General features: G+C 40.9%; 1 protein-coding gene and 1 long non-coding RNA gene across 2 annotated transcripts; both read right to left on the reverse strand.

The window, feature by feature from the left end:
* Positions 1-1128: 1128 nt before the first annotated feature.
* Positions 1129-2159, reverse strand: LOC309481895. The gene is made up of 3 exons (XR_014200139.1): positions 1719-2159; positions 1615-1644; positions 1129-1537 (listed from the first exon to the last, which is right to left on the reverse strand). It is a non-coding gene; the product is annotated as an uncharacterized lncRNA (long non-coding RNA).
* A 3328-nt stretch (positions 2160-5487) lies between these two features.
* pgfa (placental growth factor a) lies at positions 5488-25987 on the reverse strand (the record flags this gene model as incomplete). Its single annotated transcript, XM_082147725.1, has 3 exons — positions 25780-25987; positions 21063-21096; positions 5488-5732 (listed from the first exon to the last, which is right to left on the reverse strand). Exons 1-3 carry the CDS (start codon positions 25894-25896, stop codon positions 5488-5490), a joined length of 396 nt encoding a protein of 131 aa, XP_082003851.1. The 5' UTR covers positions 25897-25987.
* Positions 25988-27468: the final 1481 nt, after the last annotated feature.

Below are 27468 nucleotides of genomic sequence, written 5' to 3' on the forward strand. Positions count from 1 at the left end.
GGACTCGAGTCATAAATGTGACTTTTTATGTCATAATTAAGCATTTTAATCTCATAAATATTACTTAGTATGTCAATTTAAATTTTTCATCTCATTAATATGAATTAGTATGTCGTAATTAAACATTTCTGTCATAATTCTGATTTACAAAAGCATGTTTTCCAGCAGCCGGAGACAAACAGACATGAGGAATAATCTCACAGCATTCTGACAAAACAAATCAGATATATTCCTTTAAATATTGTGAGTTTATAGCTTTATAAAATATATTAAGACACATTTGATGGGGACATGTACATGTACTGTATTTACTAACTCAAGTGCTTTTTTAAATATATATTTTTTTTTTTACAATTTTCTTATAAAGAATCCAGACCGTTGAACTCGTGAGCAACACCAAAGTACAGTATTTGACATTTGCTCAAGTGTCTATTCCCTGATAAAGCCTGATCATCTCCTTCAGTTAGGCAGATTATGTTTATTGTAACACACATTTCTTAATGACAATCCAAACATGCCTATAAATAGATTTAATGTGTCAGATCAACTGATGTCATTATAGTCATTGCAATATAAACAAAAACGATTCTTGATCGTTAACCACACACAGTGTCCACATAATGTCCAGAAGTGCTTGTGTGATGATGATGATGATGATGATGAAGGTGCCTATTTGCCACAGCGATCGTCACACCTGCAGCAGATACACACCGTAAATGGATCATTTAAAACATAAAATAAACCAAATTTGTGCACATCATTATTGTGTTAATAATCTTGAATGAGAATCAGTTCCTCTTTAGCATCTCTTCTCTTCTCTGATTATGTGGGAGGGGCAACCTGTCACTCACATGAGATCAGCCAATAGCAAACCACAACCATCCAATCATCCAATCTATTCCCCACGGACACAATCAAGCCCCGCCCACATGTGTTCTTGTTCCTGAAGCGTTTCACTCGGATATAGGACACAACAGAGGAGAAGACTGACTTTACCATGTCCACATCTTTCTCTCTGTTTAGTCTTCAGTCCACACTGAGACGGCGTAACTAAGCTTTTTACTAAACGCTCTCCAAAGTGGATACGTTTGAAAACGCTGTTTTCGTGTTGTAGTGTGGACCGTCAAAACTGAGGAGTTTAAAAACGATGACGTACGTTTAGTCATGTGACGCATATTGTACCCATCTATAATTTATAGTGGTATTGTGCTTGTTGTGTGCTGTACTCTCTCACACTGATGCTAAAGATATGTTCCCTCACACACTCTTCATATCGCAGTCCTGCACACATGACAGAAAACACACTCACATTTCCTGCGGTGAAACATGAGCAGTTTTAGTGTTTTAGACCAAACATATACCAGTGAGAGAGACCTGGACCATCAGTGGATGAGGAGATACTCAGCTCAATAACATGTATCTGGATGAATGTAGACGTAGATGACGGTGAGAGAGTCACCTGACACCGGCGGCGTCTCAGTCCCGGAGTTTTCTCCCTCTCCGTCTCCTCCTGCTCTTTCCCTTCCGTCTCCGTTTGCTGTGGAACAACATTCTCAGAGCTGTTTTTCTGTGTCATTTAGATGCAAGAAAATAAATCAAGGAATTAATACTCACTGTTGATTCCTCAAGTGGTGTCGCCTGGGCCTGAATGACAAAGAGTAAGTTAGAGGAATAGATGAAGAGCCAGAGGAGTGAAGCGGCGGATGAACGGATCATACCTGCACTCACAGCTCTGGTGTTCCTGGAAGGACAGAAGCACATAATCTCTGCTCCTCTCCGCTGGAGTGATCCTCAGCAGCTGATGGAGAACACACACACACACACACAGAGAGAGAGACACACACACAGAGAGAGAGAGAGAGAGACACACACACACACACACACACACACACACACACACACACACACACACACACACACACACACACACACACACACACACACAGAGAGAGAGACACACACACACACACACACACAGAGAGAGAGAGAGAGACAGACAGACAGACAGACACACACACACACACACACACACACACACACACACACACACACACACACACACACACAGAGAGACACACACACACACACACACACACACACACACACACACACACACACACACACACACACACACACACACACACACACACACACACACACACGCAGGAGATTTAACTTTCAAACATAAAGTAATAGTTATTTTCCACTTGAACCAGCTGTTATATTTAATATTACATCACACCCACGCCAGTGTGTCTGCAGTCCATATGAAAAGTTAGCTAGCCAGTCAAAACTACGGGTTCACAATACAACTACGATTAGCGGAAGCAGCTAACCGGAAAACTAACACACTATATTTCAACAATAGCGGCGCCGACTCTTGAGTGAAAAACAGCTGGATAAGCTTTGTGTAAGTTCATAAGTTGACAGCATTGCTGAGTATTTCCTCAAAACTGCAGTGAACCAAAGACAGTCTCAAACACACGCTTTGAAATCGCTGGTGTTTCTGACGTCACAAACTACCTTGTAACCAATCAGATCAACGTGTGATCATCAACCAGTGGATCTCTGAGCTGAGTGAGTGAGTGGAGGCGGGGCTCATTTGCATATTCATAGAACCACGCATACTAAATGAGGCAAGGGTGTCGAGTTACATTCAAGATATTTTAAGGCATGAAGACATTGTTTTTTGAGGAAAAAAACTTTTAAATATGTAATTTTAGTGATCAAACATGAGTTTTAAGGGATCAAATGATTGACTATGGGTGACGTCGAGTAGGGGTTCGGTCGACAAAGAACTTTAGTAATAAAAGTCACTAAATTAAATCAAATGTGTCTGTACACATCAAGCCCACTGCATGATGTATCAGATCTACAGTGGAAGGGATTTTTGTGATGTGTTTTGGTCACTGTGTGGAAAAGTTAACCTACTCATAGCCGGACTATATCGGGTCTATAGTTAACCTACTCATAGCCGGACTATATCGGGTCTATAGTTAAACTACTCATAGCGGGTCTATATCAGGTCTATAGTTAACCTACTCATAGCGGGTCTATATCGGGTCTATAGTTAACCTACTCATAGCGGGTCTATATCGGGTCTATAGTTAACCTACTCACAGCGGGTCTATATCGGGTCTATAGTTAACCTACTCATAGCCGGACTATATCGGGTCTACAGTTAACCTACTCATAGCCGGACTATATCGGGTCTACAGTTAACCTACTCATAGCTGGACTATATCGGGTCTATAGTTAACCTACTCATAGCCGGACTATATCTGGTCTATAGTTAACCTACTCATAGCGGGTCTATATCGGGTCTATAGTTAACCTACTCATAGCTGGACTATATCGGGTCTATAGTTAACCTACTCATAGCTGGACTATATCGGGTATATAGTTAACCTACTCATAGCCGGACTATATCTGGTCTATAGTTAACCTACTCATAGCGGGTCTATATCGGGTCTATAGTTAACCTACTCATAGCCGGACTATATCTGGTCTATAGTTAACCTACTCATAGCTGGACTATATCGGGTCTATAGTTAACCTACTCATAGCTGGACTATATCGGGTCTATATCGGGTCTATAGTTAACCTACTCATAGCTGGACTATATCGGGTCTATAGTTAACCCCACTCATAGCTGGACTATATCGGGTCTACAGTTAACCTACTCATAGCCGGACTATATCGGGTCTATAGTTAACCTACTCATAGCGGGTCTATATAGGGTCAATAGTTAACCTACTCATAGCGGGTCTATATCGGGTCTATAGTTAACCTACTCATAGCCGGACTATATCGGGTCTATTGTTTACCTACTCATAGCGGGTCTATATCGGGTCTATAGTTAACCTACTCATAGCCGGACTATATCGGGTCTATAGTTAACCTACTCATAGCGGGTCTATATCGGGTCTATAGTTAACCTACTCATAGCGGGTCTATATCGGGTCTATAGTTAACCTACTCATAGCCGGACTATATCGGGTCTATAGTTAACCTACTCATAGCGGGTCTATATCGGGTCTATAGTTAACCTACTTATAGCTGGACTATATCGGGTCTATAGTTAACCTACTCATAGCCGGACTATATCGGGTCAATAGTTAACCTACTCATAGCGGGTCTATAGTTAACCTACTCATAGCCGGACTATATCGGGTCTACAGTTAACCTACTCATAGCTGGACTATATCGGGTCTATAGTTAACCTACTCATAGCCGGACTATATCGGGTCTACAGTTAACCTACTCATAGCTGGACTATATCGGGTCTATAGTTAACCTACTCATAGCCGGACTATATCGGGTCTATAGTTAACCTACTCATAGCTGGACTATATCGGGTCTATAGTTAACCTACTCATAGCTGGACTTTATCGGGTATATAGTTAACCTACTCATAGCCGGACTATATCTGGTCTATAGTTAACCTACTCATAGCGGGTCTATATCGGGTCTATAGTTAACCTACTCATAGCCGGACTATATCTGGTCTATAGTTAACCTACTCATAGCTGGACTATATCGGGTCTATAGTTAACCTACTCATAGCTGGACTATATCGGGTCTATATCGGGTCTATAGTTAACCTACTCATAGCTGGACTATATCGGGTCTATAGTTAACCTACTCATAGCTGGACTATATCGGGTCTACAGTTAACCTACTCATAGCCGGACTATATCGGGTCTATAGTTAACCTACTCATAGCGGGTCTATATAGGGTCAATAGTTAACCTACTCATAGCCGGACTATATCGGGTCTATAGTTAACCTACTCATAGCGGGTCTATATCGGGTCTATAGTTAACCTACTCATAGCGGGTCTATATCGGGTCTATAGTTAACCTACTCATAGCCGGACTATATCGGGTCTATAGTTAACCTACTCATAGCGGGTCTATATCGGGTCTATAGTTAACCTACTCATAGCCGGACTATATCGGGTCTATAGTTAACCTACTCATAGCGGGTCTATATCGGGTCTATAGTTAACCTACTCATAGCGGGTCTATATCGGGTCTATAGTTAACCTACTCATAGCCGGACTATATCGGGTCTATAGTTAACCTACTCATAGCGGGTCTATATCGGGTCTATAGTTAACCTACTCATAGCGGGTCTATATCGGGTCTATAGTTAACCTACTCATAGCCGGACTATATCAGGTCTATAGTTAACCTACTCATAGCGGGTCTATATCGGGTCTATAGTTAACCTACTCATAGCGGGTCTATATCGGGTCTATAGTTAACCTACTCATAGCCGGACTATATCGGGTCTATAGTTAACCTACTCATAGCGGGTCTATATCGGGTCTATAGTTAACCTACTCATAGCGGGTCTATATCGGGTCTATAGTTAACCAACTCATAGCCGGACTATATCGGGTCTATAGTTAACCTACTCATAGCAGGACTATATAAGGTCTATAGTTAACCTACTCATAGCGGGACTATATCAGGTCTATAGTTAATCTAGATGGAGAAATGACGGCTTTTGCTTGCTGGGAGGTCTTGCCTGGATGGTGAGGTTGCGCGTGCGGATGGGGAAGCAGGCCAGCTTCTCGTCGTTGCAGCAGCCGGAGCAGCGCAGCAATGGGACGCAGCTGGGACTGTACATGTGCTCCACGCCTCCGGGATACTCCTGATCCACCTCCACCATCCTCTCCGTGGAGTGACACAGACTGCGGCTCCAGGCCTCCGGGAACAGCATCACTGCAACACAAACATCACCACTCACTGCAACTGTTCACTGCAACTGCTCACTACAACTGCTCACACCAACAACTGCTCACTATAACTGCTCACTACAACTGCTCACTACAACAACTGCTCACTACAACTACAACTGCTCACTACAACTGCTCACTACAACAACTGCTCACTACAACTACAACTGCTCACTACAACTGAACACTACAGTTGCTCACTACAACTGCTCACTACAACTGAACACTACAACTGCTCACTACAACTGAACACAACAACTGCTCACTACAACTGAACACAACAACTGCTCACTACAACTGAACACTACAACTACTCACTACAACTGAACACTACACCTGCTCACTACAACTGCTCACTACAACTGAACACAACAACTGCTCACTACAACTGAACACAACAACTGCTCACTACAACTGAACACAACAACTGCTCACTACAACTGAACACAACAACTGCTCACTACAACTGCTCACTACAACTGAACACTACAACTGCTCACTACAACTGAACACAACAACTGCTCACTACAACTGAACACTACAACTCCTCACTACAAATGAACACTACAACTGCTCACTACAAATGAACACTACAACTGCTCACTAAAACTGAACACTACAACTGCTCACTACAACTGAACACTACAACAACTGCTCACTACAACTGAACACTACAACAACTGAACACTACAACTGCTCACTACAACTGCTCACTACAACAACTGCTCAGTTCTGCTCACTACAACTGCTCACTACAACTGCTCACTACAACTGAACACAACAACTGAACACTACAACTGAACACAACAACTGCTCACTACAACTGAACACTACAACAACTGCTCACTACAACTGAACACTACAACAACTGCTCACTACAACTGAACACTACAACAACTGAACACTACAACTGCTCACTACAACTGCTCACTACAACAACTGCTCAGTTCTGCTCACTACAACTGCTCACTACAACTGCTCACTACAACTGAACACAACAACTGAACACTACAACTGAACACAACAACTGCTCACTACAACTGAACACTACAACAACTGCTCACTACAACTGAACACTACAACAACTGCTCACTACAACTGAACACTACAACAACTGAACACTACAACTGCTCACTACAACTGCTCACTACAACAACTGCTCAGTTCTGCTCACTACAACTGCTCACTACAACTGCTCACTACAACTGAACACAACAACTGAACACTACAACTGAACACAACAACTGCTCACTACAACTGAACACAACAACTGCTCACTACAACTGCTCACTACAACTGAACACTACAACTGCTCACTATAACTGAACACAACAACTGCTCACTACAACTGAACACTACAACTCCTCACTACAACTGAACACTACAACTGCTCACTACAAATGAACACTACAACTGCTCACTACAACTGAACACTACAACTGCTCACTACAACTGAACACTACAACAACTGCTCACTACAACTGGACACTACAACTGAACACTACAACTGCTCACTACAACTGCTCACTACAACAACTGAACACTACAACTGCTCACTACAACAACTGCTCAGTTCTGCTCACTACAACTGCTCACTACAACTGCTCACTACAACTGCTCACTACACCTGCTCACTACAACTGCTCACTACAACTGAACACAACAACTGCTCACTACAACTGAACACAACAACTGCTCACTACAACTGAACACAACAACTGCTCACTACAACTGAACACAACAACTGCTCACTACAACTGCTCACTACAACTGAACACTACAACTGCTCACTACAACTGAACACAACAACTGCTCACTACAACTGAACACTACAACTCCTCACTACAAATGAACACTACAACTGCTCACTACAAATGAACACTACAACTGCTCACTACAACTGAACACTACAACTGCTCACTACAACTGAACACTACAACAACTGCTCACTACAACTGAACACTACAACAACTGAACACTACAACTGCTCACTACAACTGCTCACTACAACAACTGCTCAGTTCTGCTCACTACAACTGCTCACTACAACTGCTCACTACAACTGCTCACTACAACTGAACACAACAACTGCTCACTACAACTGAACACTACAACAACTGCTCACTACAACTGAACACTACAACTGCTCACTACAACTGAACACTACAACAACTGCTCACTACAACTGAACACTACAACTGCTCACTACAACTGAACACTACAACAACTGAACACTACAACTGCTCACTACAACTGCTCACTACAACAACTGCTCAGTTCTGCTCACTACAACTGCTCACTACAACTGCTCACTACAACTGCTCACTACAACTGAACACAACAACTGAACACTACAACTGAACACAACAACTGCTCACTACAACTGAACACAACAACTGCTCACTACAACTGCTCACTACAACTGAACACTTCAACTGCTCACTACAACTGAACACAACAACTGCTCACTACAACTGAACACTACAACTCCTCACTACAACTGAACACTACAACTGCTCACTACAAATGAACACTACAACTGCTCACTACAACTGAACACTACAACTGCTCACTACAACTGAACACTACAACAACTGCTCACTACAACTGAACACTACAACAACTGCTCACTACAACTGGACACTACAACTGAACACTACAACTGCTCACTACAACAACTGAACACTACAACTGCTCACTACAACAACTGCTCAGTTCTGCTCACTACAACTGCTCACTACAACTGCTCACTACAACTGAACACTACAACTGAACACTACAGTTGCTCACTACAACTGCTCACTACAACTGAACACTACAATTGAACACTACAACTGAACACTACAACTGCTCACTACAACTGCTCACTACAACTGAACACTACAACTCCTCACTACAACTGAACACTACTACTGCTCACTACAACTGAACACTACAACTGCTCACTACAACTGAACACTACAGTTGCTCACTACAACTGAACACTACAACTGCTCACTAAAACTGAACACTACAGTTGCTCACTACAACTGAACACTACAACTGCTCACTAAAACTGAACACTACAGTTGCTCACTACAACTGCTCACTACAACTGAACACAACAACTGCTCACTACAACTGAACACTACAACTGCTCAGTACAACTGAACACAACAACTGCTCACTACAACTGAACACTACAACTGCTCACTACAAATGAACACTACAACTGCTCACTAGGGATGGGTACCGAAACCCGGTATTAAACGAGCCCCGGTGCTGAATTGTGAAAGACCGCTGGATTGATAAGCTCGGACATTATCGGTTCTGCTGTCGGTACTGGAGAAATTAAGAAAGTACACGTGCCATTTATTATTGCTATTAAGAAATTATTATCTTGCTAATTTAATCTCGCCAGCCACTTCTATATATAATAATATTGAACCATTATTGTCTGTGATGCATTTTTGCTAAAGAGAGAGAGTGTGTGAGAGAGAGAGCGATCTTTCACACGGAGCCACGGCTCGCGCAACACAACAGCCCTGCTTAATGAGTGACGATGAGGACAGAACTAAACATTCAAACGGTTACACTTTAGATGTTTGATATTAAACTAATTTTATTTTAGATTTAGATTTTGGCTTCCAATGATTATAAAAAAAGATAATATTTGAGGTAAAACCATTAAAAACTAAAGCCACATTCTCTCCAGCGCACTTCCTTCCCTTCACAGCGGTGCGCTGTCATTTCTCCCTAAAACCCAAACGTAACGTCAGAATCTGCACGATCGTGATTGTTGTAAAATATAGTCTATACTGATGCTAAACTGCGGGACACGTTTGATAATAAAAGGCTAGTACCAAAATTGACGCAATAGACGCTGTTCCAAAGGCGGCGCGCGCTCCGAAACACAACGCAACGAGACAAGCAGCAACGTATATTTTGGGCTTCGTGTGCGCATCTAAACGATCAAATTTACACACAAATATGTCAAAATGGCCTTCTTGGAGATTCACGTAAACAGTTTATTCACTTAACTACAGTTTATGTCTTAAATGGGCGTAAATAGTTTTGAGAAAATATGATGCGTAATAATGATTAGATCTGCATTTGGTCTTAAAGAGGCAGCAGTCTAATAAACCTGCTGACGATTGCTCAATTAATGTGAATCAAACAACAAAAGGCAAAGAGAAAATCAGCGCTGCTCTTGAATGAATAATTTTGGCTTTTATAAGCTTTAATCTATCTATGATAAACTATGCAGTGTTATTTTACATCTGACTTTATTAGATGTCTTTTTAGCCCATATTACTCCTGAACAGTAATCTCAGTAGACATTACTGAAATTAAAGCACTGGGTATATAATTTGTATATTTGTTTTATTGTATACTTTTTTTTATTTTTTTTTGACCATGTGTTTGTACTTTGTTTTTGGTGCCCTATTTCTTCTGTATATAAAACACAAAACCCTGCACCCTTCTACATAACATACATGTTTTATTTGTTTTGTTAAAGCATTGCTTTTATATATATTTAACATTTCAGAATATAAAGCAATATTAATTATGTTCTAAATAATTTTTCCCCTTTTTTTTTAAATAACGAAAAGAACCGATAAGAATACCGTTAAAGTACCGGATCGATAAGGAGCATCGGTAAGAGTAGTAATACCGTTAAAACCTTAACGATACCCATCCCTACTGCTCACTACAACTGCTCACTACAACTGAACACAACAACTGCTCACTACAACTGCTCACTACAACTGAACACTACAACTGCTCACTACAACTGAACACAACAACTGCTCACTACAACTGAACACTACAACTCCTCACTACAAATGAGCACTACAACTGCTCACTACAAATGAACACTACAACTGCTCACTACAACTGCTCACTACAACTGAACACTACAACTGCTCACTACAACTGAACACTACAACAACTGCTCACTACAACTGAACACTACAACTGCTCACTACAACTGAACACTACATCAACTGAACACTACAACTGCTCACTACAACTGCTCACTACAACAACTGCTCAGTTCTGCTCACTACAACTGCTCACTACAACTGAACACAACAACTGAACACTACAACTGAACACAACAACTGCTCACTACAACTGAACACAACAACTGCTCACTACAACTGCTCACTACAACTGAACACTACAACTCCTCACTACAACTGAACACTACAACTGCTCACTACAAATGAACACTACAACTGCTCACTACAACTGAACACTACAACTGCTCACTACAACTGAACACTACAACAACTGCTCACTACAACTGAACACTACAACAACTGCTCACTACAACTGGACACTACAACTGCTCACTACAACAACAACTGAACACTACAACTGCTCACTACAACAACTGCTCAGTTCTGCTCACTACAACTGCTCATTACAACTGCTCACTACAACTGAACACTACAACTGAACACTACAACTGAACACTACAGTTGCTCACTACAACTGCTCACTACAACTGAACACTACAACTGAACACTACAACTGCTCACTACAACTGCTCACTACAACTGAACACTACAACTGAACACTACAACTGAACACTACAACTGCTCACTACAACTGAACACTACAACTGCTCACTACAACTGAACACTACAACTACTCACTACAACTGAACACTACAGTTGCTCACTACAACTGAACACTACAACTGCTCACTAAAACTGAACACTACAGTTGCTCACTAAAACTGCTCACTACAACTGAACACAACAACTGCTCACTACAACTGAACACTACAACTGCTCAGTACAACTGAACACAAACACTGCTCACTACAACTGAACACTACAACTGCTCACTACAAATGAACACTACAACTGCTCACTACAACTGAAAACTACAACTGAACACTACAACTGAATACTACAGTTGCTTACTAAAACTGCTCACTACAACTGCTCACTACAACTGAACACAACAACTGCTCACTACAACTGAACACTACAACTCCTCACTACAACTAAACACCACAACTGCTCACTACAACTGAACACTACAACTGCTCACTACAACTGAACACTACAACTGCTCACTACAACTGCTCACTACAACTGCTCACTACAACTGAACACTACAACTGAACACTACAACAACTGCTCACTACAACTGCTCACTACAACTGAACACTACAACTGCTCACTACAACTGCTCACTACAACTGAACACTACAACTGAACACTACAACAACTGCTCACTACAACTGAACACTACAACTGCTCACTACAACTGAACACTACAACTGAACACTACAACAACTGCTCACTACAACTGAACACTACAACTGAACACTACAACAACTGCTCACTACAACTGAACACTACACATGCTCACTACAACTGAACACTACAACTGAACACTACAACTGCTCACTACAACTGAACACTACAACTGCTCACTACAACTGCTCACTACAACTGAACACTACAACTGAACACTACAACTGCTCACTACAACTGAACACTACAACTGAACACTACAACTGCTCATTACAACTGCTCACTACAACTGAACACTACAGTTGCTCACTACAACTGAACACTACAACTGCTCACTACAACTGAACACAACAACTGCTCACTACAACTGCTCACTACAACTGCTCACTACAACTGAACACTACAACAACTGCTCACTACAACTGAACACTACAACTGCTCACTACAACTAAACACCACAACTGCTCACTACAAATGAACACTACAACTGCTCACTACAACTGAACACTACAACTGCTCACTACAACTGCTCACTACAACTGAACACTACAACTGAACACTACAACAACTGCTCACTACAACTGCTCACTACAACTGAACACTACAACTGCTCACTACAACTGCTCACTACAACTGAACACTACAACTGAACACTACAACAACTGCTCACTACAACTGAACACTACAACTGAACACTACAACAACTGCTCACTACAACTGAACACTACACATGCTCACTACAACTGAACACTACAACTGAACACTACAACTGCTCACTACAACTGAACACTACAACAACTGCTCACTACAACTGAACACTACAACTGAACAATACAACTGCTCACTACAACTGAACACTACAACTGAACACTACAACTGCTCACTACAACTGCTCACTACAACTGAACACTACAGTTGCTCACTACAACTGAACACTACAACTGCTCACTACAACTGAACACAACAACTGCTCACTACAACTGAACACTACAACTGCTCACTACAACTGCTCACTACAACTGAACACTACAACAACTGCTCACTACAACTGAACACTACAACTGCTCACTACAACTGAACACTACAACTGCTCACTACAACTTACTCACTACAACTGAACACTACAACTAAACACTACAACTGAACACTACAACTGCTCACTACAACTGCTCACTACAACTGCTCACTACAACTGAACACTACAACAACTGCTCACTACAACTGAACACTACAGTTGCTCACTACAACTGAACACTACAACTGCCCACTACAACTGAACACTACAACAACTGCTCACTACAACTGAACAATACAGTTGCTCACTACAACTGAACACTACAACAACTGCTCACTACAACTGCTCACTACAACTGAACACTACAACTGAACACTACAACTGCTCACTACAACTGCTCAATATAACTGCTCACTACAACTGAACACTACAACTGCTCACTACAACTGAATACTACAACTGAACACTACAACTGCTCACTGAACACTACAACTCACTGAACTCACTGAACACTCACTGAACACTACAACAACTGCTCACTACAACTGAACACTACAGTTGCTCACTACAACTGAACACTACAACAACTGCTCACTACAACTGCTCACTACAACTGAACACTACAACTGCTCACTGCAACTGCTCACTACAACTGAAAACTACAACTGCTCACTACAACAACTGAACACTACAACTGCTCACTACAACTGCTCACTACAACTGAACACTACAACTGCTCACTACAACTGAACACTACAACTGTTCACTACAACTGAACACTACAACAACTGCTCACTACAACTGAACACTACAACTGCACACTACAACTGCTCACTACAACTGAACACTACAACAACTGAACACTACAACTGCTCACTACAACTTCTCACTACAACTGAACACTACAACTGCTCACAACAACTGAAAACTACAACAACTGCTCGCTACAACTGAACACTACAGTTGCTCACTACAACTGCACACTACAACTGCTCACTACAACTGAACACTACAACAACTGAACACTACAACTGAACACTACAACTGCTCACTACAACTGCTCACTACAACTGAACACTACAACTGCTCACAACAACTGAAAACTACAACAACTGCTCGCTACAACTGAACACTACAGTTGCTCACTACAACTGAACACTACAACAACTGCTCACTACAACTGAACACTACAACTGCTCACTACAACTGAACACTACAACTGCTCACTACAACTGAACACTACAGTTGCTCACTACAACTGCTCACTACAACTGAACACTACAGTTGCTTACTACAACTGCTCACTACAACTGCTCACTACAACTGAACACAACAACTGCTCACTACAACTGAACACTACAACTGCTCACTACAACTGCTCACTACAACTGAACACTACAACTGCTCACTACAACTGAACACTACAACAACTGCTCACTACAACTGAACACTACAACAACTGCTCACTACAACTGAACACTACAACTGCTCACTACAACTGCTCACTACAACTGAACACTACAGTTGCTCACTAAAACTGCTCACTACAACTGAACACAACAACTGCTCACCACAACTGAACACTACAACTGCTCAGTACAACTGAACACAAACACTGCTCACTACAACTGAACACTACAACTGCTCACTACAAATGAACACTACAACTGCTCACTACAACTGAACACTACAACTGAACACTACAACTGAATACTACAGTTGCTTACTAAAACTGCTCACTACAACTGCTCACTACAACTGAACACTACAACTCCTCACTACAACTAAACACCACAACTGCTCACTACAACTGAACACTACAACTGCTCACTACAACTGAACACTACAACTGCTCACTACAACTGCTCACTACAACTGCTCACTACAACTGAACACTACAACTGAACACTACAACAACTGCTCACTACAACTGCTCACTACAACTGAACACTACAACTGCTCACTACAACTGCTCACTACAACTGAACACTACAACTGAACACTACAACAACTGCTCACTACAACTGAACACTACAACTGCTCACTACAACTGAACACTACAACTGAACACTACAACAACTGCTCACTACAACTGAACACTACAACTGAACACTACAACAACTGCTCACTACAACTGAACACTACACATGCTCACTACAACTGAACACTACAACTGAACACTACAACTGCTCACTACAACTGAACACTACAACAACTGCTCACTACAACTGAACACTACAACTGAACACTACAACTGCTCACTACAACTGCTCACTACAACTGCTCACTACAACTGAACACTACAACAACTGCTCACCAGAGATGGGGACTCGAGTTTGAGACTCGGACTCGAGTGCGACTTAAGTCGCACACAGCGTGACTTCAGACTCGACTTGAGACTCGTCCTCGAAAGACTTCAGACTCGACTCGGACTCGAGCTGCGGGACTCGTGAACAATGTTTATTATTAGGAAACGTCTGACGAGCTCGCTGTTATTCCCCTCCCTCCGTTACCTATAACCCTTCTACGTAACTGCGGCGCGCGGCCACACATGAGAGGACAACAAACATTTCGACTGCACCGGCCGCTGGCTGCTGTGCCATTCATCGTAAGCTTTGGGTTTAAAAAGTTCAACAGAACTGCCAACTGTCACGCATTCACCGTGAGACTCACGCGATTGACACTTTTCACACGCTCTCACACGACACACATCCATTTTCTCACGCACAGAAAAATCGCGAAGCAAAGAGGACACGGAGACCGACAGACTAGACAGAGCAGGTACTTATGATATAAAAAAAAAATCTCAGCTCTCAAATTCTGTCAATTCTATTACGAAATTCAAACAATAAATACCGTTTTGGCGCTTGTAAATGTGACGTGACAGATCCAAGATCCCTAACGGCACGTGAACCGACCCTTTCTATTAGCTAATAGTAAATAAACACGACGCTGTTGAAAGACACAGTACAACTTACCAAAATGTATATTCCACATACATGATATCGATCAATCAGTGTTTTTTCAGTGTTTTTCATCCACGGAAAGGGGTCAATAAAAGTATATTTTTATAATAGTATATTTCACATCATTTGGTTCGTTGCAATAGTGTTTTGCATTTAGCTACAATGTGATGTTTTGCAGTTTTGCACTAAATAGGAATATGTCAATGTTAGTACTGTAAGTGTAAGGTATAACATTTTTATATATTTGGTCTTATAGCCCCACAGAGCCAGCACAATAGGAGCCAAGGCCTTTCATTATAATTCAGCGACAGACAAGGGAGTCCTTTTTCTTCAGAACTAAATTTTTGGTCTGTACTGTATGTTCAAGGCAAAATACAGATATTAACTTAAAAGTAAAGCATTCTTTGTGTTTTTGTCATGTTGCAATAGCCTGTTTACATTGAGTATATACCAAAATCAAAGCTGATACTGTAATAAATAAAGGAGTCATAATAACATATTACATGCTTTGAATTCCTTATAGCTATGCAGTGTTCTAAGTAGCCTGGATGGGTCGCTGTACGTGATGCAACACTTATTATAACCACAATAGACTTGAGACTTGACTTGGACTCTAGCTCAGAGACTTGAGACTTGACTTGGACTCTAGCTCAGAGACTTGAGACTTGACTTGGACTCTAGCTCAAAGACTTGAGACTTGACTTGGACTCTAGCTCAGAGACTTGTGAGCATCTCTGCTGCTCACTACAACTGAACACTACAGTTGCTCACTACAACTGAACACTACAACTGCCCACTACAACTGATCACTACAACAACTGCTCACTACAACTGAACACTACAGTTGCTCACTACAACTGAACACTACAACAACTGCACACTACAACTGCTCACTACAACTGAACACTACAACTGAACACTACAACTGCTCACTACAACTGCTCAATATAACTGCTCACTACAACTGAACACTACAACTGCTCACTACAACTGAATACTACAACTGAACACTACAACTGCTCACTGAACACTACAACTCACTGAACTCACTGAACACTACAACAACTGCTCACAACAACTGCTCACTACAATTGAACACTACAGTTGCTCACTACAACTGAACACTACAACAACTGCACACTACAACTGCTCACTACAACTGAACACTACAACTGAACACTACAACTGCTCACTACAACTGCTCAATATAACTGCTCACTACAACTGAACACTACAACTGCTCACTACAACTGAATACTACAACTGAAAACTACAACTGCTCACTACAACAACTGAACACTACAACTGCTCACTACAACTGCTCACTACAACTGAACACTACAACTGCTCACTACAACTGAACACTACAACTGTTCACTACAACTGAACACTACAACAACTGCTCACTACAACTGAACACTACAGTTGCTCACTACAACTGAACACTACAACAACTGCTCACTACAACTGCTCACTACAACTGAACACTACAACTGCTCACTGCAACTGCTCACTACAACTGAAAACTACAACTGCTCACTACAACAACTGAACACTACAACTGCTCACTACAACTGCTCACTACAACTGAACACTACAACTGCTCACTACAACTGAACACTACAACTGAACACTACAACTGTTCACTACAACTGAACACTACAACAACTGCTCACTACAACTGAACACTACAACTGCACACTACAACTGCTCACTACAACTGAACACTACAACAACTGAACACTACAACTGCTCACTACAACTGCTCACTACAACTGAACACTACAACTGCTCACAACAACTGAAAACTACAACAACTGCTCGCTACAACTGAACACTACAGTTGCTCACTACAACTGCACACTACAACTGCTCACTACAACTGAACACTACAACAACTGAACACTACAACTGCTCACTACAACTGCTCACTACAACTGCTCACTACAACTGAACACTACAACTGCTCACAACAACTGAAAACTACAACAACTGCTCGCTACAACTGAACACTACAGTTGCTCACTACAACTGAACACTACAACAACTGCTCACTACAACTGAACACTACAACTGCTCACTACAACTGAACACTACAACTGCTCACTACAACTGAACACTACAACTGCTCACTACAACTGCTCACTGCAACTGCTCACTACAACTGAAAACTACAACTGCTCACTACAACAACTGAACACTACAGTTGCTCACTACAACTGCTCACTACAACTGAACACTACAGTTGCTTACTACAACTGCTCACTACAACTGCTCACTACAACTGAACACAACAACTGCTCACTACAACTGAACACTACAACTCCTCACTACAACTGAACACTACAACTGCTCACTACAACTGAACACTACAACTGAACACTACAGTTGCTCACTACAACTGCTCACTACAACTGAACACAACAACTGCTCACTACAACTGCTCACTACAACTGAACACTACAACTGCTCACTACAACTGAACACAACAACTGCTCACTACAACTGAACACTACAACAACTGCTCACTACAACTGAACACTACAACAACTGCTCACTACAACTGAACACTACAACTGCTCACTACAACTGCTCACTACAACTGAACACTACAGTTGCTTAATACAACTGCTCACTACAACTGCTCACTACAACTGAACACTACAACTGAACACTACAACTCCTCACTACAACTGCTCACTACAACTGCTCACTACAACTGCTCACTACAACAACTGCTCACTACAACTACAACTGCTCACTACAACTGAACACTACAACAACTGCTCACTACAACTGAACACTACAGTTGCTCACTACAACTGAACACTACAACAACTGCTCACTACAACTGCTCACTACAACTGAACACTACAACTGCTCACTGCAACTGCTCACTACAACTGAAAACTACAACTGCTCACTACAACAACTGAACACTACAACTGCTCACTACAACTGCTCACTACAACTGAACACTACAACTGCTCACTACAACTGAACACTACAACTGAACACTACAACTGTTCACTACAACTGAACACTACAACAACTGCTCACTACAACTGAACACTACAACTGCACACTACAACTGCTCACTACAACTGAACACTACAACAACTGAACACTACAACTGCTCACTACAACTGCTCACTACAACTGAACACTACAACTGCTCACAACAACTGAAAACTACAACAACTGCTCGCTACAACTGAACACTACAGTTGCTCACTACAACTGCACACTACAACTGCTCACTACAACTGAACACTACAACAACTGAACACTACAACTGCTCACTACAACTGCTCACTACAACTGCTCACTACAACTGAACACTACAACTGCTCACAACAACTGAAAACTACAACAACTGCTCGCTACAACTGAACACTACAGTTGGTCACTACAACTGAACACTACAACAACTGCTCACTACAACTGAACACTACAACTGCTCACTACAACTGAACACTACAACTGCTCACTACAACTGAACACTACAACTGCTCACTACAACTGCTCACTACAATCGAACACTACAGTTGCTCACTACAACTGCTCACTACAACTGAACACTACAGTTGCTTACTACAACTGCTCACTACAACTGCTCACTACAACTGAACACAACAACTGCTCACTACAACTGAACACTACAACTCCTCACTACAACTGAACACTACAACTGCTCACTACAACTGAACACTACAACTGAACACTACAGTTGCTCACTACAACTGCTCACTACAACTGAACACAACAACTGCTCACTACAACTGCTCACTACAACTGAACACTACAACTGCTCACTACAACTGAACACAACAACTGCTCACTACAACTGAACACTACAACAACTGCTCACTACAACTGAACACTACAACAACTGCTCACTACAACTGAACACTACAACTGCTCACTACAACTGAACACTACAGTTGCTTAATACAACTGCTCACTACAACTGCTCACTACAACTGAACACTACAACTGAACACTACAACTCCTCACTACAACTGCTCACTACAACTGCTCACTACAACTGCTCACTACAACAACTGCTCACTACAACTACAACTGCTCACTACAACTGAACACTACAGTTGCTCACTACAACTGCTCACTACAACTGAACACTACAACTCCTCACTACAACTGCTCACTACAACTGCTCACTACAACTGAACACTACAACTGAACACTACAACTGCTCAATACAACTGCTCACTACAACTGCTCACTACAACTGAACACAACAACTGCTCACTACAACTGCTCACTACAACTGAACACTACAACTGCTCACTACAACTGAACACTACAACAACTGAACACTACAACTGCTCACTACAACTGAACACTACAACTGCTCACTACAACTGCCCACTACAACTGCTCACTACAACTGAACACTACAACAACTGCTCACTACAACTGAACACTACAGTTGCTCACTACAACTGAATACTACAACTGAACACTACAACGGCTCACTACAACTGAACACTACAACAACTGCTCACTACAACAGCTCACTACAACTGAACACTACAACTGCTCACTACAACTGAACACTACAACTGCTCACTACAACTGCTCACTACAACTGCTCACTACAACTGAACACTACAGTTGCTCACTACAACTGAACACTACAACTGCTCACTACAACTGAACACTACAACTGCTCACTACAACTGAACACTACAACAACTGAACACTACAACTGAACACTACAACTGCTCACTACAACTGCTCACTACAACTGAACACTACAACTGAACACTACAACTGAACACTACAACTGCTCACTACAACTGAACACTACAACTGAACACTACAACTGTTCACTTAAGAATAGCTGAAGTAAAATACCAAATATTACATGAAAAACTAACTGAAGTAAACTTAAATTAGAATTAATGAAAAATAAAAACTCAAACTGACACTAAAGCTTAATAGCAATTTTTTTTTAAATTATAAAAATGATAAAAGCACCTAAAATTTAATACAAATGTGTAAAAACTATAGTATATAAATAATAGTAAAATAACAATGCAAAATTATTTTACCTTTGGAGTGGGAATTGGCCAGAATAGTAGAAACCTGGTTAAAGAAAAAGGTCATTAATAATACAAATAAAGTGCTGACACTTAACGTTGATTAATGCATTAACTAACATTAACAATAAGAAATGAGTATTCAAGTATTAACATTGTAACAACAATTATTATCAACAAATTATTAATGTATGTTAATGTTAGTTAATAAAAATCAGGCAAACTTGTGTAAGTGTTCTTTAGCCGGTTGATTTCTGTTCATGATATTCAGATACAATTAAAGTTTTTGCAATAACACTAAGGGCCCTATTTTAACGATCTGAAATGCAAGTGTCAAGCGCAAAGCGCAAGTAACTTTGTGGGCGGGTCTCGGCGCTGTTGCTATTTTCCCGGCGGGATAAATGACTCTTGCGCCAGGCGCAAATGTGTTGGGCTGAAGTAGCTTCATTATTCATAGGTGTGGTTTGGGCGTAACATGAAATAAACCAATCAGAGCGTCATCTCACATTCCCTTTAAGAGCAGGAGCGCTTGTTCCATAGCAGATTGCTATTGTAACGGCGGATTTGCCAGGCGCATGCCAGGAGCGGTTCACAGCCAAGGAGAGCAACGCTCTCGTCACGGCCGTAAAAGAGAGAAGTTACATTGAAATGGAGAAACCCACCCAAATTAACTTCGGTTAAACAGGCGTATGATAATTTGGGTAAATGTGTAAGCTAGATGTATGCTTTTATAATAAATTGTCTATCTATCTATCTATCTATCTATCTATCTATCTATCTATCGTAATAATGTATGATTTGCAAAAATGAAAACTGCTGCTTCTGTGTAGATGAGAGAATCAAAGTGCCCGTTGTGCACACGCTACATTGATTATGGCCAAGCGTGTGCCCTTAAAATAGCATAGGAATAACATGCGCAACGTGCCACTGACTTTAAACTATTTTTTCCTGGTTAGTGGCGCAATTGTTTTCTAAACCATCAAAATAGCATGAAGGAACGTTTGCGCCGGAACACGCCTCCTCTTTGCGCTGAACCGCCCCCGGGAGCGCAAGTTCATTCCCTAGTTTAGCGACGTGCTTCTGTGGAGGGAAAAGCGCGCTTTGCGCGGGTGCAAAATAGGAATGATACATGCGTCTGTGTACAAAGTCAATTGCGCTGGGTGCAAGATAGGGCCCATAATGTGAATGACATCCAAGTTTTTTTTACCTTATTGGAATCAAAATTAGGAATCGATAAGCAGAATCGAAATCGGAATCATTAAAACTCAAACGATACCCAGCCCTAAAAATGATCATTCACTAATATTTTAAAATATTGTAAAAGTATTTTTCACTGTTAGTTCATGTTAACTAATGTGACTTACAAATGAAGCCTTATTATAAACTAGCACATTTCATACAAGGAATTCTGCTCAAAAGGTTTTATAATAAAAAAAAATATAATAATAAAAATGCACAGTCATCATTCACAGCAATAAATAAACGTGGCATTAAATGAAAAAGAAAAGCTAGTGTTTGTATTCATAAATGCCATGAGTTCCCAAGACATGTGACCTCTATGCTTTATTCTTCTCTCATCACAGGTTTCTGACTCAGAGCGTAAAACTGGGTCTGTCGCCGCACAGAGGGTTTATTTTTATGTTTGTGTGCTCCGGGAGAGGCACGTCCCGCAGAATGAGACCGTCCCGTTGTGTTTGTGCGCTGGACCGCACCTGGCGGAAGGGCCCTGGATGTGCGTCAGGGCGAGCTGGACGGTAATTAGGGAACGAGGGTCTCAGATCTCAGTGAGAGAGGGACGAGAGGGGCGCAAACTAACTTTAGCCAGGAGACGTGCAGTAATGAAGCTTTCATCACTCACTCACGCTGTCCCACACCATTAAATAATCATCGATAATCTTTACGCAGCTCTTTTCCATCCAACAAGTCTAGTCACCTTCATTTATACAGCGCTTTAACTATATAGACCGTTTCAAAGCAGCTTTACAGTGATAATAGGAGATTACAGTAACAGAGATTGTTTCGGCTTTACAGCAGATCTAGAATAAAGTTATTGTCCAGATAAAGTTAGTTTTGTTTGATTCACTTCCGTTGTAAAGATCGTGGGCCCTATTTTAACGATCTGAAACGTGAGTATCAAGCGTGAAACGCAAGTAACTTTGTGGGCGGGTCTCGGGCGCTGTTGCTATTATACCGGCGGGATATACCGGCAAATCTAAAATGGGTTGGTCTGAAGTAGCTTCATTACTCATAGGTGTGGTTTGGGCGTAACGTGAAATCAACCAATCAGAGCGTCATCTCACATTCCCTTTAAGAGCAGGCGCGCTTGTTCCATGGCGGTTTACTATTATAACGGCGGATTTGCCAGACGCACGCCAGGAGCGGTTCACAGCCGAGGAGACCGGCGTTCTCGTCAGGGCCGTAAAACACAGAGAAGTGACGTTGGGTATGGAGAAACACACCCAAATTAGCTTTGGTTAAACAGGCGTATGATAATTTGGGTAAATGTGTAAGCTAGATATATGCCTATTTTTTCACATCTTCATGGACACAACAATGACTTCCCACGTGCGGTAATATTTTTCCTTGTAATAATGTATGGTTTTCTACAAATGAGAACTGCTGCATCTGTGTAGATGAGAGAAGCAAAGTGTATACGCTACATTGATTATGGCCAAGCGTGTGCCCTTAAAATAGCATATGAATATCATGCGCAACGCGCCACTGACTTTAGACTAGGGTTTTCCTGGTCAGTGGCGGAATTGTTTTCTAAACCTGCACCTGGGAACGTTTGGCACGCCTCCTCTTTGCGCTCAACCGCCCCCGGGAGAGCAAGTTCATTCCCTAGTTTACCGACGTGCGTCTGTGGAGGGAAAAGTCTGTTGTGCGTCGGGTGCAAAATAGGAATGATACATGCGTCGCTGTACAAAGTCAATTGCGCTGAGTGCAAGATAGGGCCCTATTAGTTATTATCTTAGGGGCCGCTAACACGACACCGTTCTAACAGGAAACAGAAACTTTTAATGTGTTCTGGCCGTTCATTCACACATCAGTGTTTGGAGCTCGAGAACATTTTGGAAAATGTTGAAAAACGTGATCATCTCTGTGTAAACTTCAAAAACCTGGATCTGAAAACGCTGACGGCGTGCTCATGCGTATCACGTGTTTAGTCTATAGATATGCCCGTTTGAATATACAGTATGTGTGCGCAGGCGTGTGTCTTTCTTTACAAAATGACATCGCCAAACAGAAGAAAGAAGACAAACTTATTTTTGTCTCGGTTTGCATTAAAGATTTCTAAAAATACTCAAATTTAGATACATTTACCCATTTGTTTTCTGAAATAAATCATCAAAATACTTAAACAAGAAAAATACCTTCCAATGGGGTCAAACTAATTATTTAATTCAAAGTGAAAACAGGTTTATTTTTCTGACCACATTGGCAGATATTTGTTCTTGTTTTAAACTCAAAACTCACTTAATTTCTCAGAAAACACTTCATATCTTCATTGTGCTTCTCTAGTAAATGTATCTTGATTTAAGAATGTTAGATATTTGTGCTGGAAAACAAGACAGAAACACTGAGTAAGAACATCATATTTTTTGATGCAACATAAATGATGACATAACGATATCCATCTGCAGATTATGGACTACAAACCCCAAACACAGAAAATATGCAAATTAGCGGACCGGAGCGAACGTCTGGAATCTGGATACAAGCTGGTTTGAAGAGTCTAGATCCGTCAGATACCATCAATTCCAATAAATATCTTTATTTATTTTGTATTATTTGTGTGTATAGTTTAATGGAGAGCACTGCCAAAGAATCCAGTGCTTTAAGATAATGTAAAAAGTGTTCAGTTCACTCACTTACATTTTTTTTCTGTAAACCTGTTGCCTTAAAATTAAGTAAATAAACGCTTAATGCTTAATTGACAATAAGAAGTCTAGTTTTTTAATAATTAACTTGAAAATTCCACATTACTTAATTTTTTCGATTAAGCATGAAGTTTATTTACTTAATAATTTTAAGGCAATAGGTTTCCTCAGTTTGTTTTAGTTTAGTCAACTGATCCCTTTAGGAAATGCAATGTTGACCGATTAGAAATATTAAGCAGTGAAGCACTACTGATGATGATCACTGGTAAAACATTCAGATTTGAAGCATCCAGTTTAACACAGAGATCTCCTCCTGTTATTGCTATTTGGCTGGTTCACTTACATAAACTCATGAAGCAGAATTATTCCTTACAATATTTATCATAAATCTTTCATCTCCTGAATAGCAGAACTTTAAATTATGATAACTTGATATTAGCCATCACTGACAAATATAACCAAAGCAGTTACATTTATTAGCAGAAATTAAGCATTGAACACACTTGAAGCATCTTAAACTGTTAAAGGATCATATGTGACCCTGAATCATGAGGATATTAAGTAAAGATCATGTTCCACGAAGATATTTAGTAAATTTACATAAATGGACAACTTTAAAGGCGATTTTCTCAATGTTTAGATTAATTTTTGCACCCTCAGATTCCAGATCTTCAATAGTTGTATCTCGGCCAAATATTGTCGTAACAAACCATACATCACTGGAAAGCTTTCAGATGATGTCTACATCACAATTTCAAACAATTGACCCTTGTGACTGGTTTTGTGGTCCAGTGTCACATTAATTTAAGTCAGTTGACTTGAATAACTGTAAGGGCCATCGCAGTTACCTGAAGAAGAGGAATGTAGAGCAGGAACGCGGAGAGCTGCGACACACCGATGCATCTCTTCATGTCGAGCGCGCGGAGAATGAGCCGGAGCCACACGCCAACCGAGCCACACTGCATCTTAATGGGTCATACACTGAACACTCGTTTAATTACATACCGCACAAATAATCTCAGTAACTCCTTAAAATAATCTACAGGTGCCTAAAGATCCCAAACGGCGTTTTCCTTTTTGGCAAAAGTTTCACCGTCCCCGGTCTTTGTTTGGAGTGATCATGCACTCTCTGCGTGAGTAGCCTAATGCTGCAGAACTGGGTCATCAGAGGCTGGCATGTGAACACTGTAGTGATTGACTGTTTCACTCATACAACACGATCTCAAGTGTGTATCTATACCAGGAATTTTATTTCTCGTGCCATTTATACGCCTAAAATGTTTTGTTTTTTTACTCTAGTAACCACCCAAAATACCCTAGCAACCACCCAGAACACTGTAGCAACTGCCTAGCAACCACCCACAACACCCTAGCAACCACCCAGAACACCATAGCAACCACCCAGAATACCCTAGCAACTGCCTTGAAACCACCTAAAATACATTAGCAACCACCCAGAACACCCTAGCAATGCCCTAGCAACCACCCAGAATACCTTAACAACTGCTTAGAAAACACCCAGAACACCTTAGCAACCGCCTAGCAACACCATAGCAACCACCCAGAACCCCCAAGCAACCGCCTAGTAACACCATACAGAACACCCCAGCAATCGCCTAGCAACCCACAATATTGTACAGAAATGTTTGTTGGCTCGTATGCAATCGTGCAAAACACCCTAGCAACCGAGAGCGACAAATAATATTCCTCAAAGAACAGTTTTGTACCTTTTCAATAATAGTATCTTAATGGTACAGGAAAGACCTCTGGCTCTGACAATACTGTTTGGTACCTTTTAAGGTACAATTGAAATTAAGGTACATAATTGTTCTCACATCAAGGGTACAGTGATAGGTCAAATTACTGTTTCATTCATGATTGGTTGCTGTGTTGAGTATTTGGCATAGCAACAAGACGCTGATTGGTCGAAATCACTTCAGCCGCGGCGGGAAGCAGGCTACACGACTGCAGCATGTCAGGGCTTATTTTAAATATCAAACTTGGAAGACCAAATTTAAAGGTAAGTTCTGATCATTTATGTTTATATTTAGTTCACAAGTCGAAAATATAAATGTTCCAGCCACTTAACGTTAATTTAGCGAATTAGCTTTGCATCAAATGGGGGAGACCGGGGACAGTTGCAACACTTTTTGCATTTCTCTCAATTACTCAGAGACTATTTGGACTAGACCAACCAAATTTGTATATATTAAACTTGCATCTGTCTGCTAATTACCCATACCATTTAAAGATGATTATATATGACATATCGTTCACAGTATTTATTTGAATGGAAGAAGTCAGATGTTGCAACTGACCCCGACCCAGGGGACAGTTGCAATACAACCCAGGGACGGTTGCAACATGTTAAAAATACCTTAAATTTCATTAATTAACTTAAGCTTTTTGTCTCAATGAGCAAAGAATTCTGAAAATATTAACTGTTTTAGGCCTACTATAATATTATAGTATTATTTATTTCAATAATATTATTGCAGCCTATTATTTATTTATTTAGTCATATTTATCAAATAACA

This window comes from Leuciscus leuciscus (assembly GCF_965113295.1).
Source record: "Leuciscus leuciscus genome assembly, chromosome: 19".
Classification (NCBI taxonomy): Eukaryota; Metazoa; Chordata; class Actinopteri; order Cypriniformes; family Leuciscidae; genus Leuciscus; species Leuciscus leuciscus.